The sequence below is a fragment of the Cinclus cinclus genome, chromosome 1 (assembly GCF_963662255.1).
Source record: "Cinclus cinclus chromosome 1, bCinCin1.1, whole genome shotgun sequence".
Taxonomy (NCBI): Eukaryota; Metazoa; Chordata; class Aves; order Passeriformes; family Cinclidae; genus Cinclus; species Cinclus cinclus.
The window spans coordinates 15,420,981-15,434,544 of record NC_085046.1 but is presented as its reverse complement, the minus strand read 5'-3'; the positions used below and the strand labels follow the sequence as shown (position 1 = coordinate 15,434,544).

The following is a 13,564-nucleotide window of genomic DNA, read 5'->3' as shown; positions in this document are numbered from 1 at the left end:
GCTTTTATTCTAAACAAGGGCAAACAACATATGTTTGTTGCATTAGCATTACACTGCCAAAACATCACTCTTAAATGAAATCATCTATGTATTTTTGGTAAAATCTTATTTAACAACTTCCACCCTGCCAGAAACAGAGTTTAAACAAGGCTGTTTTGTTTTCACTGAGCAACAGTTTGGTCACTGGTTTACTAGATGGCGCTCAAAACATTTTTCCATATGCTCTTCTCAAAGAGAATCTGACTTAAATGTGGTTTACCTTCACCAGTGAATGAAGGCTTTTTTCACCAAACATATCCCAGAGGAAGGTCAGGTCTTCCTGGCTGTCCACATGCGGCTGCAGCTGGGCTGGCAATGCAGCCAGCAGCTCGTACAGACCTATAAAATGAAAATAAAACACAAAGTGTGATCTAGGGTGATCTCATTAATTTCACTTAACAGTTCTGTGTAATTGGCTGCCTGGAGCATGTCATTTTAACTGAAGAGGGAGTCTGGAGTATCCAGCACAACATTAACGTGTAGAATCAAAATAAACTTTTAGAAAAAATTACTAAGAAACAAGTATTAGCAGTGTACTTTTTACCTTGTCATAGTTGTCAAACTTCTACATCCATATATATTTACACAAGGTTATGCAGAAAATTCATAAAGGTTTTGAGAAAAGGACAAACCCAGAAAAAAACATACATTCCTTTGCTTAATCGTTATTCCATTTCCCTTGATGTTAGCCAAAGAGTGAAATGAGTCATGAATAGGAAAAACTTTCTTAAAAGAACAGAAACTGGATAGGGTGGTCCATTAAAGAAAGGTTGGTGGTTTTTCTAAATACTTCTTGCTAATATATTACCTAATATTTTTTTCAATCCTGTGTTCAGCAAGGATCCACAGCAATACAAAAGCACCTTCTCTGTTTTGCAGGATTAAGCTTCTAAAAACAAAACCAACGCAGTTTTCCCAGACACACACGCACACAGAAATATTTCAGTAACATTTTTAATTTGCAGGTATTTGAGATTCTCTCAAGGGCTAAAGCAATTGCTGCTCTCAGTTATTTGTGGCACACCTCAGCAGCGGTCTCCGAGGGGCAGACAGTAGCACACTGTTCCACAGTAGCGTACAGCATAAAATATCTATCGTGCACACAGGCCATCAAAGTGCTGTCCAAGAAATGTAGCAACAGTGTTTGCAGCAGTCGTCTTTAGGGAGGTAACCTGGCATGAGCTGATATCAATTCATAGCACATGTTTAATTTTCCAGTGGGATTACTTGGGGTAAAAAGGACAAAATGCCTTTTTCTCCTGTCTGCTGTCTACAAAAACACCAACAGTCTCCTGGGATCCAAGATACACGGTCCTGTTATTGTTTTTAGTCTGAGCAAGTGCTGCTGTTCATCACAAGAACAGATTCACAACATATTCTACTGGTAAAAGAACATTGTTGTAAATTACTGGATACCTATTGTTATTATGCTTATTATTTCCCTAAAACTTATTATTTAGAATATTTATTAGAAAACATAATTTCACAACCTTTTCAGGGAGTGCATATTCCTTTCAACATCACATACAGCACCTTTGGGTTCTGATTATTTATATTTTCATCTTTTTACTGCCTCTTGGTAAAATATTCTGGGAAAAAGAATTTCTTTCCCAATATACTCTTTTGGTACTCCAAGCATTTTTTGGTAGTTCACATTCATTTCTCTTAGAATCCTGCTTTCATTTAAATCTGTTCTTGTTTATGCTTCAGAAATACTGCAAAAAGAAGATACAACTGAAACCACTACAATTTTGCAGACAGAAAAAAAGATCATCAAGCTTTTCCTAGCAAGATACAATCATTGAGTTGACAGCCAGAGAAAAACGGTCTGAGTGGGACTTGTAGGCTCCAACTTCCCAGATTATTAGAACTTCAAAACTTAGCAGAAATGGTTGTTTTATCCCACAATTTATGAAAACAGTTTAATTTAGAAAATTAAAACATTTCTTCATTTTTTTTTTCATTTATAAAATTTTAAAAACTCTTTACACTTGGCCACTTTTGTCACCATAAATATATTTATCCCAAAATAACCTGAAGGCTGTCGGAAAATGGAATAGAAATTTTCAATGTAAGCTTGCACTATGGCATAACTGCTTAGGGACAATTCCTGTATATCATGCAGAAGAAAGAAAGCAGTAACATCAGCCACTTCCTTCAAATAAAAGGTGTGTAACAGAGTAAGCTTTCTTTTCTTGATCCATCAGATCTGCATAAATTCCACATGTAATCAACTGTAAAACTATTCTCTCCTTGTAACTTGCTCCTCAACACTTTGATAATAAAATCCCTTGTGAAAAATAAAATGAAAGTTTGTATTTCGTGATGGATTAACTATTAGTGACACAGGGGAGACTGAATCTGCCCATAATGAGACTTTGGTTTTACACACAAAACTCCCAGAGGAAAACCCCAACTGCCAGCACTGCAGGTGCTTACACACATGAAGGTTTCACATCCAGCTCAAGAGTTTGTATGAGCTTTACTAATTTGTATAGCCCTGAATTGCCCCTTCCAGGGAAACATGTCCACGTTCCTAGTGCACTACTCCAGCTTCAACAGCAATGCACCCAGTCCGTGCAACTTCCCTGGGGAAGTGGAGACAGTTAGACAAATGCTGACTGATCCTATCCAATATCATAACCATGCTTCTAGTTCTTCCTTGCTTTGGCTCTAGAGTCCCGTGTTTATAGCTTTCAGCAAGAAGGAAATGAGAATCCAGCCCTTCTCCACAGCAATGGAAACTGAGGACTGCGCCATGCAGCGTGCTGAAGAACACCACTGCTCTTCAGACTCCTCCCAAAACTGAACACTGTGTAGCCAGGAATTAAAAAACAACTCCGTCAAGGAGCCAAGTAAAAATCAGGCACAAGGAGGACTTCATGTATTACCCTGGGGAGAAGAGAAGACAAACACCTAAAACATGTCTAAAGTTAAATTGTGTGATTACAGATCACCTGACTCAGCTCCAGAAGACAATGGCAGAAGAAGGTGGTAGCACTTGTAAAGGTTTACCTTTTTTCTGGTTCCTTCTTGTTCCATCTGTGATGCACAGATGGACATTTTCAGATGGACATTCTGATTTTTATATATTAAGAAATAAAGTATATGGATCTTCTACACACCTCCAAGTAAAACATTATTTTTCTTTGTGTGTAAAATATATGAAATGTGTTGATGTTATGCATTGCACTGTGAAACAGTGAAAATTGTGGTTGGCATATGACTTTACCAGCACACAACATATTAAAGAAACTGCTTTTGTGATATGGACAGGGACACAATAATTTGCCAAGTTAGTGTAAACTGGTAATGAAATGGACACCACTATATTGGCAGCTACACACTGGCATAATTTTATTTACCAAATCAGAACAATTGTCACATGCACCTTTCTTACATGTGAAGGGCAGTAGCTCAAATCCCTGCAACCCTATAAGATCTCACTGCACAGAGATGCTCCCATGCAGACATAGAAGTAATGTGAATTTCATAGTAGAGTCGACTTCAGATCAACTTCAAATCTCCTGCAAAACCTCTAAGTAGTATGTCAGGTGGTTCTAGAAGTCAGAGCCAAAGGTTATGGAAAAAAGTTCAAGTTTAACAATGGCTTAAGTACTGCCAGGCTGTTAAAACCAGATTTTTTTTAATTGTTCCAGTAGCAATTATGTAGTCTGAAGGGATGCCACACTGAACACTTTTGATTTGGTCTCAATTTTGATGTTTCTCTTGAAGTCCCACCTTCTTGAGTCATATGGCATGCATGGACCTCATGTTTTTTTGAATGGTGCCCACAATGTAAATAAACACAAGCAAGAGCTTTTTAAAAAATTTATCCAGAAGTTGTTTAGAAAAAAAAAAAAGAAAAACCAAGAAAAAAAATCTTGTTGTTTTTAATGCCTGATGTTGGCACCACCATGTGGAATGTCTTACAAAAAGTGTATAATAAAAGCAAAAAAAAAAAAATTGCTTTTATTATACACTGTTGCTATTCTACTTACGTTCTTGTTTTTTGTTTTTTTTTAAGTCTAGTTTGCCTATGTTTAACCAGCATTTATATTCAAAAGAAATCATGCACCCATTGGAATTTAATAGTATCAAAACACTTCAAATACTTCAGGAGTCAAAATTCAGCAAAGTAAACATGACTTAACAAGAAAAACTAATTTATTTTGATTTTTAAAAATTATTCCTAGAAGATCTGAGCATACAAACAAAAAACATAACTATGTGATTAAACACGGATACGTAAGACAACTACACAATTTTAAGAGAGGAAGTAACTCCCACAGCTCGGGTGGGAGGAACCCCAAGACTTATCACAATGTAATCACACCTAATAGGGTAAAAAGTTACATTTCAATTTGTTCTTTCAACATACTTGAGCAGTTACTGTCTTCAGAGCATCTTCAGCTTTTTCTAAACTTAATTAATACAATTTAGTTTTATTTGATCTGAAGACCAAAATGTAGAATAATGTTAATTCCAATTTAAAATGTGTACAGTAGATTTGCATGTAGACTGCATAGACATGCAGTCTGATTTAAGAGTAATAAGCAATGAAACCTTTTAAATCAAAAACAACAGGACATAAAAGATTTTTCCAGTTTTAGAAAATTGCTTCCTTTGTAGAGTTATATTCTACAGAAGGCTGCTTGTTCCTAGGAGGAGAATAAATGGCTAAGCAATTGATGAAACTGTTCCCGTACTGAACCACTCACACTGCAGATTCCAGATGCTCTACATTCTTGACATCAGAATGGAAAAATTTACTGTTAGTCTAGAGAAATTTAATATCACCATTCTTGTCATATCCTTCATAGCTTCATTATTAGGACAAGTCTGTGGAAGCTATAAACTAGTGCTAAATGATAAAAAATATGGTCTCTGCGTTCCATCACTCTTGCATATTACAAGAAAACACCAGCTTTGTTTTGGTTAGCGTAAGGAAAGAAATGGAAACATGGATGTGCCTTTGCTTTCATATGCTAATTAATTTCCTGAATTAGCATTCTGAACAATGATGCCAGGCTTCGAATCTAGAATTTTTACAGCAACTGAGGGATAATAAACACTAAAGAACATATATCTAAAGGCCCAGAACAACACTGTAAAAATTTATTGTATTAATAAAATGGGACAAACCAACCTTTAAATTTTCCACTTTGTCAAAGGTAAAATAATCAGCACCATTTGCTGCCATTTACAACAAGCTAACTTTTTTTCACATTTGAACTGCACTTCAGTTCTATGAAGGCTCAGACATTTGCCTTACACACAAGCAAACAGCATTGCAGTAGAAGCACTCATTCTGACATCCTTGTTGTTGAATAACAAAATCAGTCACTAACACTACATACTGAAAATTAGTTCATTCTAAAATTTGGGATTAGTATTTGTGCACAGGTTCAAATAAAAGCATATGCAGTATGTCTGTGTATTAGGATGGACACACTGCACCGTCCTATCAGACTCCAGCTGTAAAAAGGCCACTATGCACTCAAATTTATGTGCTACAAATAATTCTTGTTTTATGCTCTCTTAAGTAATTCTACTGAATATATGGGCTTGCTGACACTATAAAAGGTTAGAGAGTAACAATTTTTCTCTGCAGAGCCAGATGGATTAACTCATTCCAGTAAAGACCTTTTTTAAATTTTGCAGTTTAGTGTTTCTACAAAAAAAATAATAATAATTTTCAAAGTACAGAACACTGAATATCTACATAATCAAGCCATGCAAGTGATCGGCATCTTGGAAAAAATACCTGTTTTGATTTATTTGCCAATTCACAAATAAAAGTAAAATTCTGAAATCCTTACAGATGGCAGATCAATAGAAATACCAATGCTGTATATTTTTCCCAATTAAAAAGAATATTTTTTCTGTAAGTGTCCTTAAATAACAAGACTGCACATTCATAAGGGCAATAGTATTTTAACTTAAAAGTCGTACCTAATTTTTATTCCTCCAAGCTACAGTAAATTTGTTAACCCACCTTAAAACAATGTTATGACAGAAAATGTTGAATGAGTAATCATTTAAACCCATCATGTTTAAAAATATTATTTCCTTAAAAATGGAAAAGTCTTTTGTTTTGGAACTTGGCTCCCAGAGCTAAAGAATAAACAGTTGTTTGAAACAGTTATTGGTCTTTTAGGATTTGTCTCAACATGTGTATTTCAGATTTAACATACCACATACCGTTAACGATCTTATGTGAATTAAAGAGCTGATCTCCATTTGCATCCATACAGGGCAAAACTTGCTGCAAAGTTCCTGCTTGTATGGCTCATCAAAGCTGTTTCAAAATGAAACCCCCTCAAAAATGCAGTTACTAGACACTGTGTCAACATGGATATTTTCAAAGTTCATAAAATGTACTTTTATGAGCATTCAAAAGTCCATCTATTATATGCAAGAATAACACATACATAAAACTGATTTAAAGTGACCCATCAAGGACAAATTAACAAGCAGCTTGTGGAAAACTCATACAAAAAAATGATATTAAAAAAAAACCCAAAAAACCCAAAACCCCATCTCCTCCAATGAAGCCTGCATACGATGGCACCTTGAATAACCTTGACTAATTGACTGGTCCTTTCCACAGACATCAGCTTGGCAAGTCTTTAATATTTCTATCTAGATCTTCATCAGCCCTGGAGGAGGCAATAGCAAGTACCTGGCAGGCAGTCTGGAAAGAACTCGTTCCAGCATTAGGAAGGCACTGGGCACGCTGGCCATGTTTTAACCCTTTAGTCACAATCTACAAGGTAATAAGAGACTCGGCACTGGGAAGGGGCAGCAAAGACTCCTAAACATAGCATTTAACATCTACAAAACAAAGACACAATATCTCATTAAGAGCCTGAATAAAGACTTCTAACACCAGAAATCAACATTATTTTCAACTCAGTTGGGTCTAAGAATAATGGAAACACTGTCTGATTACCACCTATCTCAACTTCTCATGGTCAAGATACATGCTAATCATGTATCTCATATAGGATATATATCTGTCATGAGATCAGAAGAAAAAATCCTACATTCCTAGGCTGTATTGATACCTGAAACCAAGTCAGTATTTTATTTAGGTGTTATGATTCACTGTAGGACCTAGTTTAGGATTTAACACTCAAAACAAGTTCTACCATTACACAATCAGTCATATACATGCAGCCACATACACTTGATATAAAAGTTTATAGAAGAATATAGGAATTTACACAAATTAAGAGAGTCAAGTATACTGACAGACTGAGCAAGTTGGGGCTGTTCAGCCTGGAGGAGTGTGCATAGAGACCTCCTGCAAACTTCCAATATCTGAAGGGGACCTACAAGGAAGGCTGGAGAGGAACTCTTTGTCAGGAACTGTACTGATAGGAGAAGGAGTAATGGTTCAAACTGAAAGAGGGGATATTTAGGTTAGTGTATGGAAGAAATTATTTGTGGTGAGATTGGTGAGGCACTGGAACAGGCTGTTCCCAGAAGCTGGGGCTGTCCCATCCCTGGAAGCGCTCAAGGCCAGGCTGGATGGGGCTCTGAGCAGCCTGGTCTAGTGAAAGGTGTTCCACGGTTGTGGGTTTGAAGTTAGATGACTTTCAAGGGCCCCTTCAGCCCAAACTATTCCATGATCCAACATCATCACCTTATTCTGAAAGTAAGTTTAGGAAAGTAAACTATTTGAAATAATTAAACTATTTCATCATTTATCTGTAAGACTAGTATGTGGCTTTGAGATGTTCTTTGTGTGTGTTGGGTTTTTTCCTAAACCAAAGTGTTATTTAAAAAAAAAAAAAATCTATTTTGAATCCCTGTATTTCACAACAGGCAACTAACAGCTAGCAGGGAAGTTTCTCATTATCTCTTAGTAGCAATAAATTGCCTTTTGATTAAAAGGTTCAGTTCTTTTAAATCAGCCAGGATTTGATGTGATACTGGGCTGAGAAGCCACAGAACCTTCCATTTGACACTAAGTGCACACAGTATTTTGCAGAGCCAGCAGTAGGCTCTGCTGGCTAACCTGGATGCTGGCACAGCTATGCTTGAGGGGGAAAGCACGGCAGTCTGCTCTCAGCAAAGGACACCTGGCATCACTAGAACTGTCAAGCACTTGTGAAACTACAGCTTTTGGTCCAACAAACAGAGCCATACATAACAGCCTCTGTTTAGAAACAGTATAGGCTATTGTACTTCCAAATTTACTACAAAACTATACACAACTCACCAAAAAAAAAAAAAAAAAAAGAAGGGGGGGGTGATAAAATTGTTTCAGCTGCCAGACCATTTGAATTCAAAAACTGTAACAGTTTTAAAGAGTTTACCATCAGTAAATATACTTACACACATTTTCTGATTCCGCACTATTGAATTGGTCTAGCATAATATAAAATGTTAACACAAAACAGAACAGTTTAGAGACATTTCATTTCACGTCTAACAAATTTTCCAGTTGTTAACAAATTCACCATAAATACGTTGATACCAAAATAAATACCCTTTCCAACACCAGCAAGTTATATTTTTAAAAATTAAGCCAGATTGCAATTAAAGCTAGCCATACATCTTATACTTGCCCAAATCTTCCAAATTAATGTAATCCTAAAAGTCATTTAATGCCTCTGGCAGATGGATAAAATATTGGCTCTATTTACTAATTCTGTATAAATTTTGACTTGGCTGTCATATCCATTTTCAGGAATATCTGGCCATACCTATGCACTTCAACGTGCTGAAGAACTAAAGCAGCTTTGAAATTGTGATGCAGCCAAAGCATTTACATAGCACACTTGCTGAAGCACACCTATACCTAAAGTTGTAACCAAGAGTGTAAAGCAGGTGAGTGAAGGCTTTCCCTCTGCTCTGTTTCAACCACAGGGCGCCATGCAGAAGCAGAGGCAGTTTGGAACAGGAACCAATGACCCTGGCAGCCTCCAATGGAAGAACAATTCCCAGAAAACTTTCCTTCACTGCTCTCCTAAATTCTCTTTCTCTTTATCGCATAACAATGAGGCAGTCAGATCTTTGGCCACCATTTTATGTTGCTGAGTTCTTTAAATACACTGTAAAAATAGAACTCTGAATACCTATCTCCCTCCAAACCCTGAAAACTGGGTTAAAAGGCTAAAATCAAAATTTTAGCACTTTGGAATTATTTGTCCTTCTTCCACTACAGATGTTTCTGATGCCTCCCTTTCAGCTTAGCCGACTACTCAGCTTTTTCTATGTAATATTACTTTTTTTTATCCACCCTTTTATCCTTTTTATTATCAAATCCTCTTAGAAAACATCACATTGAAACTGACAAGCTGATCAAAATGCATTACTATAGTAGTAAGTAAAGAGAAGACATCTGTATGAAAACAATAAAAGCAAGACAGCCTCTTTTTGTGTTCAGGTGACTGCAAAATTGTCTTTGAACTTCCCATTGCTGCCAGTGGTCTCTGACCACTGGGAAATCAATCCATATGAACTATCCTAGAAAAATATTTCTGCCAGCATTCAGCATATCCACATCAACAGGACGTAGCTTCAGAGGTTGATATTAATTCTAAAGAAACACAGAATACACTACTGTACACGCATTTTGGAAAAATACCTAACATTGAGAACAGCTTTCACATATCTATTCGGTATTATTACAAAACAAAGAAGAAAACACAAAAACCAGGAATATTTTGAAGGCCATGTGAACTTAGAGTCTGGTTAGTAACAAATGTGGGGCTTTTTTAAATTAAAAACCTGACATGTATTCAGTTTTGCAGTCTTGTAATACTGAGAAAACTCCACTATCTGGCAGAGTGTTAGCTCCTTTATATGCTCAAGGCGAAACAAACATAAGCCCTTGCACATTTTCTCTAATTTACAGCATTCAAATCCAAGAACTGCTTCTGACTTTCACTGTATATAAGCAATCTCACACAGTTATACTTGGTGCCTAAACTTGGCCCATAAATATAATTTTCCTGCTGACAACACATGAAACAAAAACACAAAGTCTGTTTTGCACATTCATGCACTGGTTTTTGAGAACAGAAAAGCATTTTTAAGCTTGATACAGCACTGGGAGGAAAGCAATCTGCAACAAGTTTACGATGTTTTTCACATTAGAACAACACTTAAAGCATAATGATGTCATCTTGGCTCCACCAAAGTCAGCAACAAAGCTGTCACCTACAACTGTGAAGCCAGAACTACAATTTTACACCTTCCTAAATATACCAGATAAGTGAAAAGCAGATCTCCCAGATTTGCTTTACCTGCAAAAACGCAAGTCTTCTTGCTCAGTCTTCAAAAAATCTGTTTGACAGGCTTGCACACAGAGGGCAAGCAGACTTTAGCAACACAGAAACTGTTGAAAGCTTCTGACCCAGCCTGAGGCATAAGCTTGACACTGACAGGACCATAAGCCTTAAGGGTCACACAGATGTTATACAAAATGAGCAGCTTTTCAATTATTATTATATAAAATTAGGTTTTATACATAGCTAATGGAGAGTGGAAGAGAAAGAAGCATCTGTATGTAAGCCTTTGTCCTCTGTCTTTAGATTAGTGAAGCCAGATCAATCTGGTAAAGTATAAGATTAAATTGAAAGTCACTATATCAATCTGAATAAATTCAAACAAATATTTTTTTAAAAGATTGAAAATAATGTAGCCATGATTTTGATTTATTACAGCTTAAAGCCTGGTAAATGCCCCTCAAAGTAGATTTAAAGAGGCGTGGCTTGTGCTCAGAAGATACAGGTTAAAACACGGAAGAACAAAAGCTGGTGAATGAAGAATGTGTATGAATAGAGCAGCTGCAAGTACATGGTGCCACTTCTGATAAAAGCTGTTGACAAAGTAAAAGCAAGGTAAAATGAACACAGTCAAATAAAAATTTAGTCTCATCAAATACAGCCCATCATGAACACTATCCTACTTTTGACAGTGATCTGATACTTCAGACTACATTAAAAAAATTTAAATTATTAATCTTCCCATACTGGTGACTGAATGTCCAGTGGTCTGTGACATGGCAACTTTCAATATTTGCAGATGATGCATTTCTATTTACAAGTCCTCACGGAATTCTTTCATTTGCTTTTAAATCCAGGTTTACTTTTATTTCATCCAGTATCTAACATACAAAAAAATAGATTATGCTGCATTTTATCTGATTGTATTTACAAAAGAGAGTTTTAGCAAACAGACTGAACAGGATTATGTCACCACCCTAAAGGTCCCACTAAGTGATTTGCAAAGTCCTCAGTACCCCAGACAGAGCAGTTTCAACCCATCACATGTCACAATACCAGTCTGTGCAGGCAGGGTGAGAAGAAGAACAGAGGTAGGAAAAATGTTATGCACATCACTATTTTTTTATCTAAGAGTAACAACAGAAAAGCAGGACTCCAGTTAGAAACCACCTATATCATAGCCAAGGTAGAAAGTACAGTTTGATGTAACCATCCCAAAAATACTTAAGTTCATATCAGCCCCATCAGGAAGTACTGTAAAGAAAGGGGAAGAAAAAAATCTTCTTTTCACTCCAAATGCAAGTTTTTATTTAGAAAAATAACTTACAACTTGAGTCAGAAAAAAAAAATAGGATTTAGCAAGCACTATTATTTAACAGCAAGATATTAATGACGTGTATTATGTTTTACTATAAGTGTCATGGGACAATGGAGACACTAGAATTTTAACACAGATCTTAATTACTAAAGGCATGTTTGCATCATCATATTAATTAAATAGCACAGTAAAACATGCTTAGATGCATTCTAACCCACAATATTTCAAAATTAGGATTATCTTCTACTTTTTGAAGCCCTTCTCTTTCTTCATTCAGAAAGTATGCCCATTACTATTACTTTGGATAGATTAACAATTTTTTTTAAATGAACAAGTAACAATTTCAAAAAAATTAAGGCAGGTTTTGAAAGGACACGAAAGAGTGCATGATAAAGAAAGCAAAGGTCCAGAGTGGAACATTAGCCCAGAGTAGACCTGACACATCTTCCAAAACTCAGCTTCAGCATACTGAACAGCTTCAATTCACTTATTTTCATGAGGAGAGGGAGAGAAAAGAAAGGTATGCCGAGATAGGGTTTGGCAAAGTCGTAGTCAAATCCCTTAAACACAGGAATAGGGAGACAAAGCAACATATAAACCCAAACAACTCTCCTTCCCCATGGCAACAAATAAACACATGCATGCCCTAATTGTAAAGATTAATATTGTCATCTAGGATAAATTTTACATGTGGGGAAAACAAAATCACTGCCCTGTACAGTTTACTAAAAAAAAGAAGCAAATACAGTTCCTTACATATATACTTATAGACATATTTTTGGATTCCTGACTTGAAATCTCCATCCTAATTTTCCAAATCCTGCTGTTACTTCTTGTGCATAAAACTATGTGGCACAGGGGTGGAAAGCACGAAGGGACCTTTGTATTATATTGCAACCTCAGCTGGATCACCCTTTTTTAACAAACACTCTCAAGCAAAAATACTAACAGGCATCCCAAACAAAGGGATAAAAATACTGTCAGAGAGGGAGAATGTCAGCATAACGAGAAGATGAAATTTAATCTTTGAATATAACCTAACATTGCCACAAAGAAGGAGAAAACTATGGAAAGCTACATATCTGCAATCCCACTGCCAGCAGTCAGTGACAGGAACTGGGCTCTGACGTGGAAGGCAAGTGAAGGAACAGAACTTGAGACAGTATTTTTCTTCTCCTAATTTGTTATAGAGTTGTCAAAACTGAACAGTCTGTGTTCAGAAATAACTACACTGATAACTGTAACTCACAGAGGGGATAGTCTAGACTGCTGCAAATATTAAGGCATGCATGATATCATCATCTTTTTTTCTTTTTCCCTCCTTGTCCTTTTTCAAGTTAACATTGTAGGAACCATGCTCAGAGGTGAATCCAAATTCTTCAGATCCATCTATAATATATGTTTGGAGCTGTTCTTTTTAGGAGGTTGGGGATGGAGGGGAAGAAGATTTGTGGTGGGACTTTTCAAAATTAATATATTTTATCTGTAGTGTTTCATGTATCTAAATTAACTTCAGGGAGAAAAGGTTATGTTTTAAGTCCTAAATTAAAAATCTGGTGAGACCATAATTAATTATATTCCTTGAAATACAGACTTAACAAGTAAGATGTGGAGGAAACCCAGCCCCTCCTTGGCCTGCGTACCTGTGTCACTTCCAGATCCAGTTGATAACGCTGGCATGATTTAGTCTGCAGAGCGTCACGCAGAAACCTCAGAGCAGCACTGCAGCCAGAAGGCAGAAGTTTATTTCAGTTTAACTGCTTGCAGCCAAGTTGTCTACAAAGATTTATGTTATCTCCCAGCTTCTCCTAGAATGAACAGAAACAGAATTCTGCAATTAAGAGCATTGTTAAACTGTGTGTTACTGCAGCTAACCAAATCAAATAATTATCATGAAATGAGTTTTTATTTAAGATTCTCAAAACCAAGCACTAGGCGTTAATTTATGACTGCTAAGATATTT

The 13,564-nt window shown here is 36.3% G+C and overlaps 1 protein-coding gene across 1 annotated transcript in view; it reads right to left on the bottom strand.

Annotated features, from left to right (window-relative positions):
* The window catches only part of MPP7 (MAGUK p55 scaffold protein 7), a 105,389-nt gene extending 92,039 nt beyond the window's left edge, over window positions 1-13,350 (bottom strand). The window contains exons 1-2 of the mRNA XM_062494116.1: window positions 13,245-13,350; window positions 260-378 (exon numbers count right to left, since the gene is read on the bottom strand). Coding sequence (XP_062350100.1) covers window positions 260-378; window positions 13,245-13,281 — 156 coding nt within the window. The 5' untranslated portion in view covers window positions 13,282-13,350. The remainder of the gene's footprint in view (window positions 1-259; window positions 379-13,244) is intronic.
* Between the last annotated feature and the right edge of the window lie 214 nt (window positions 13,351-13,564).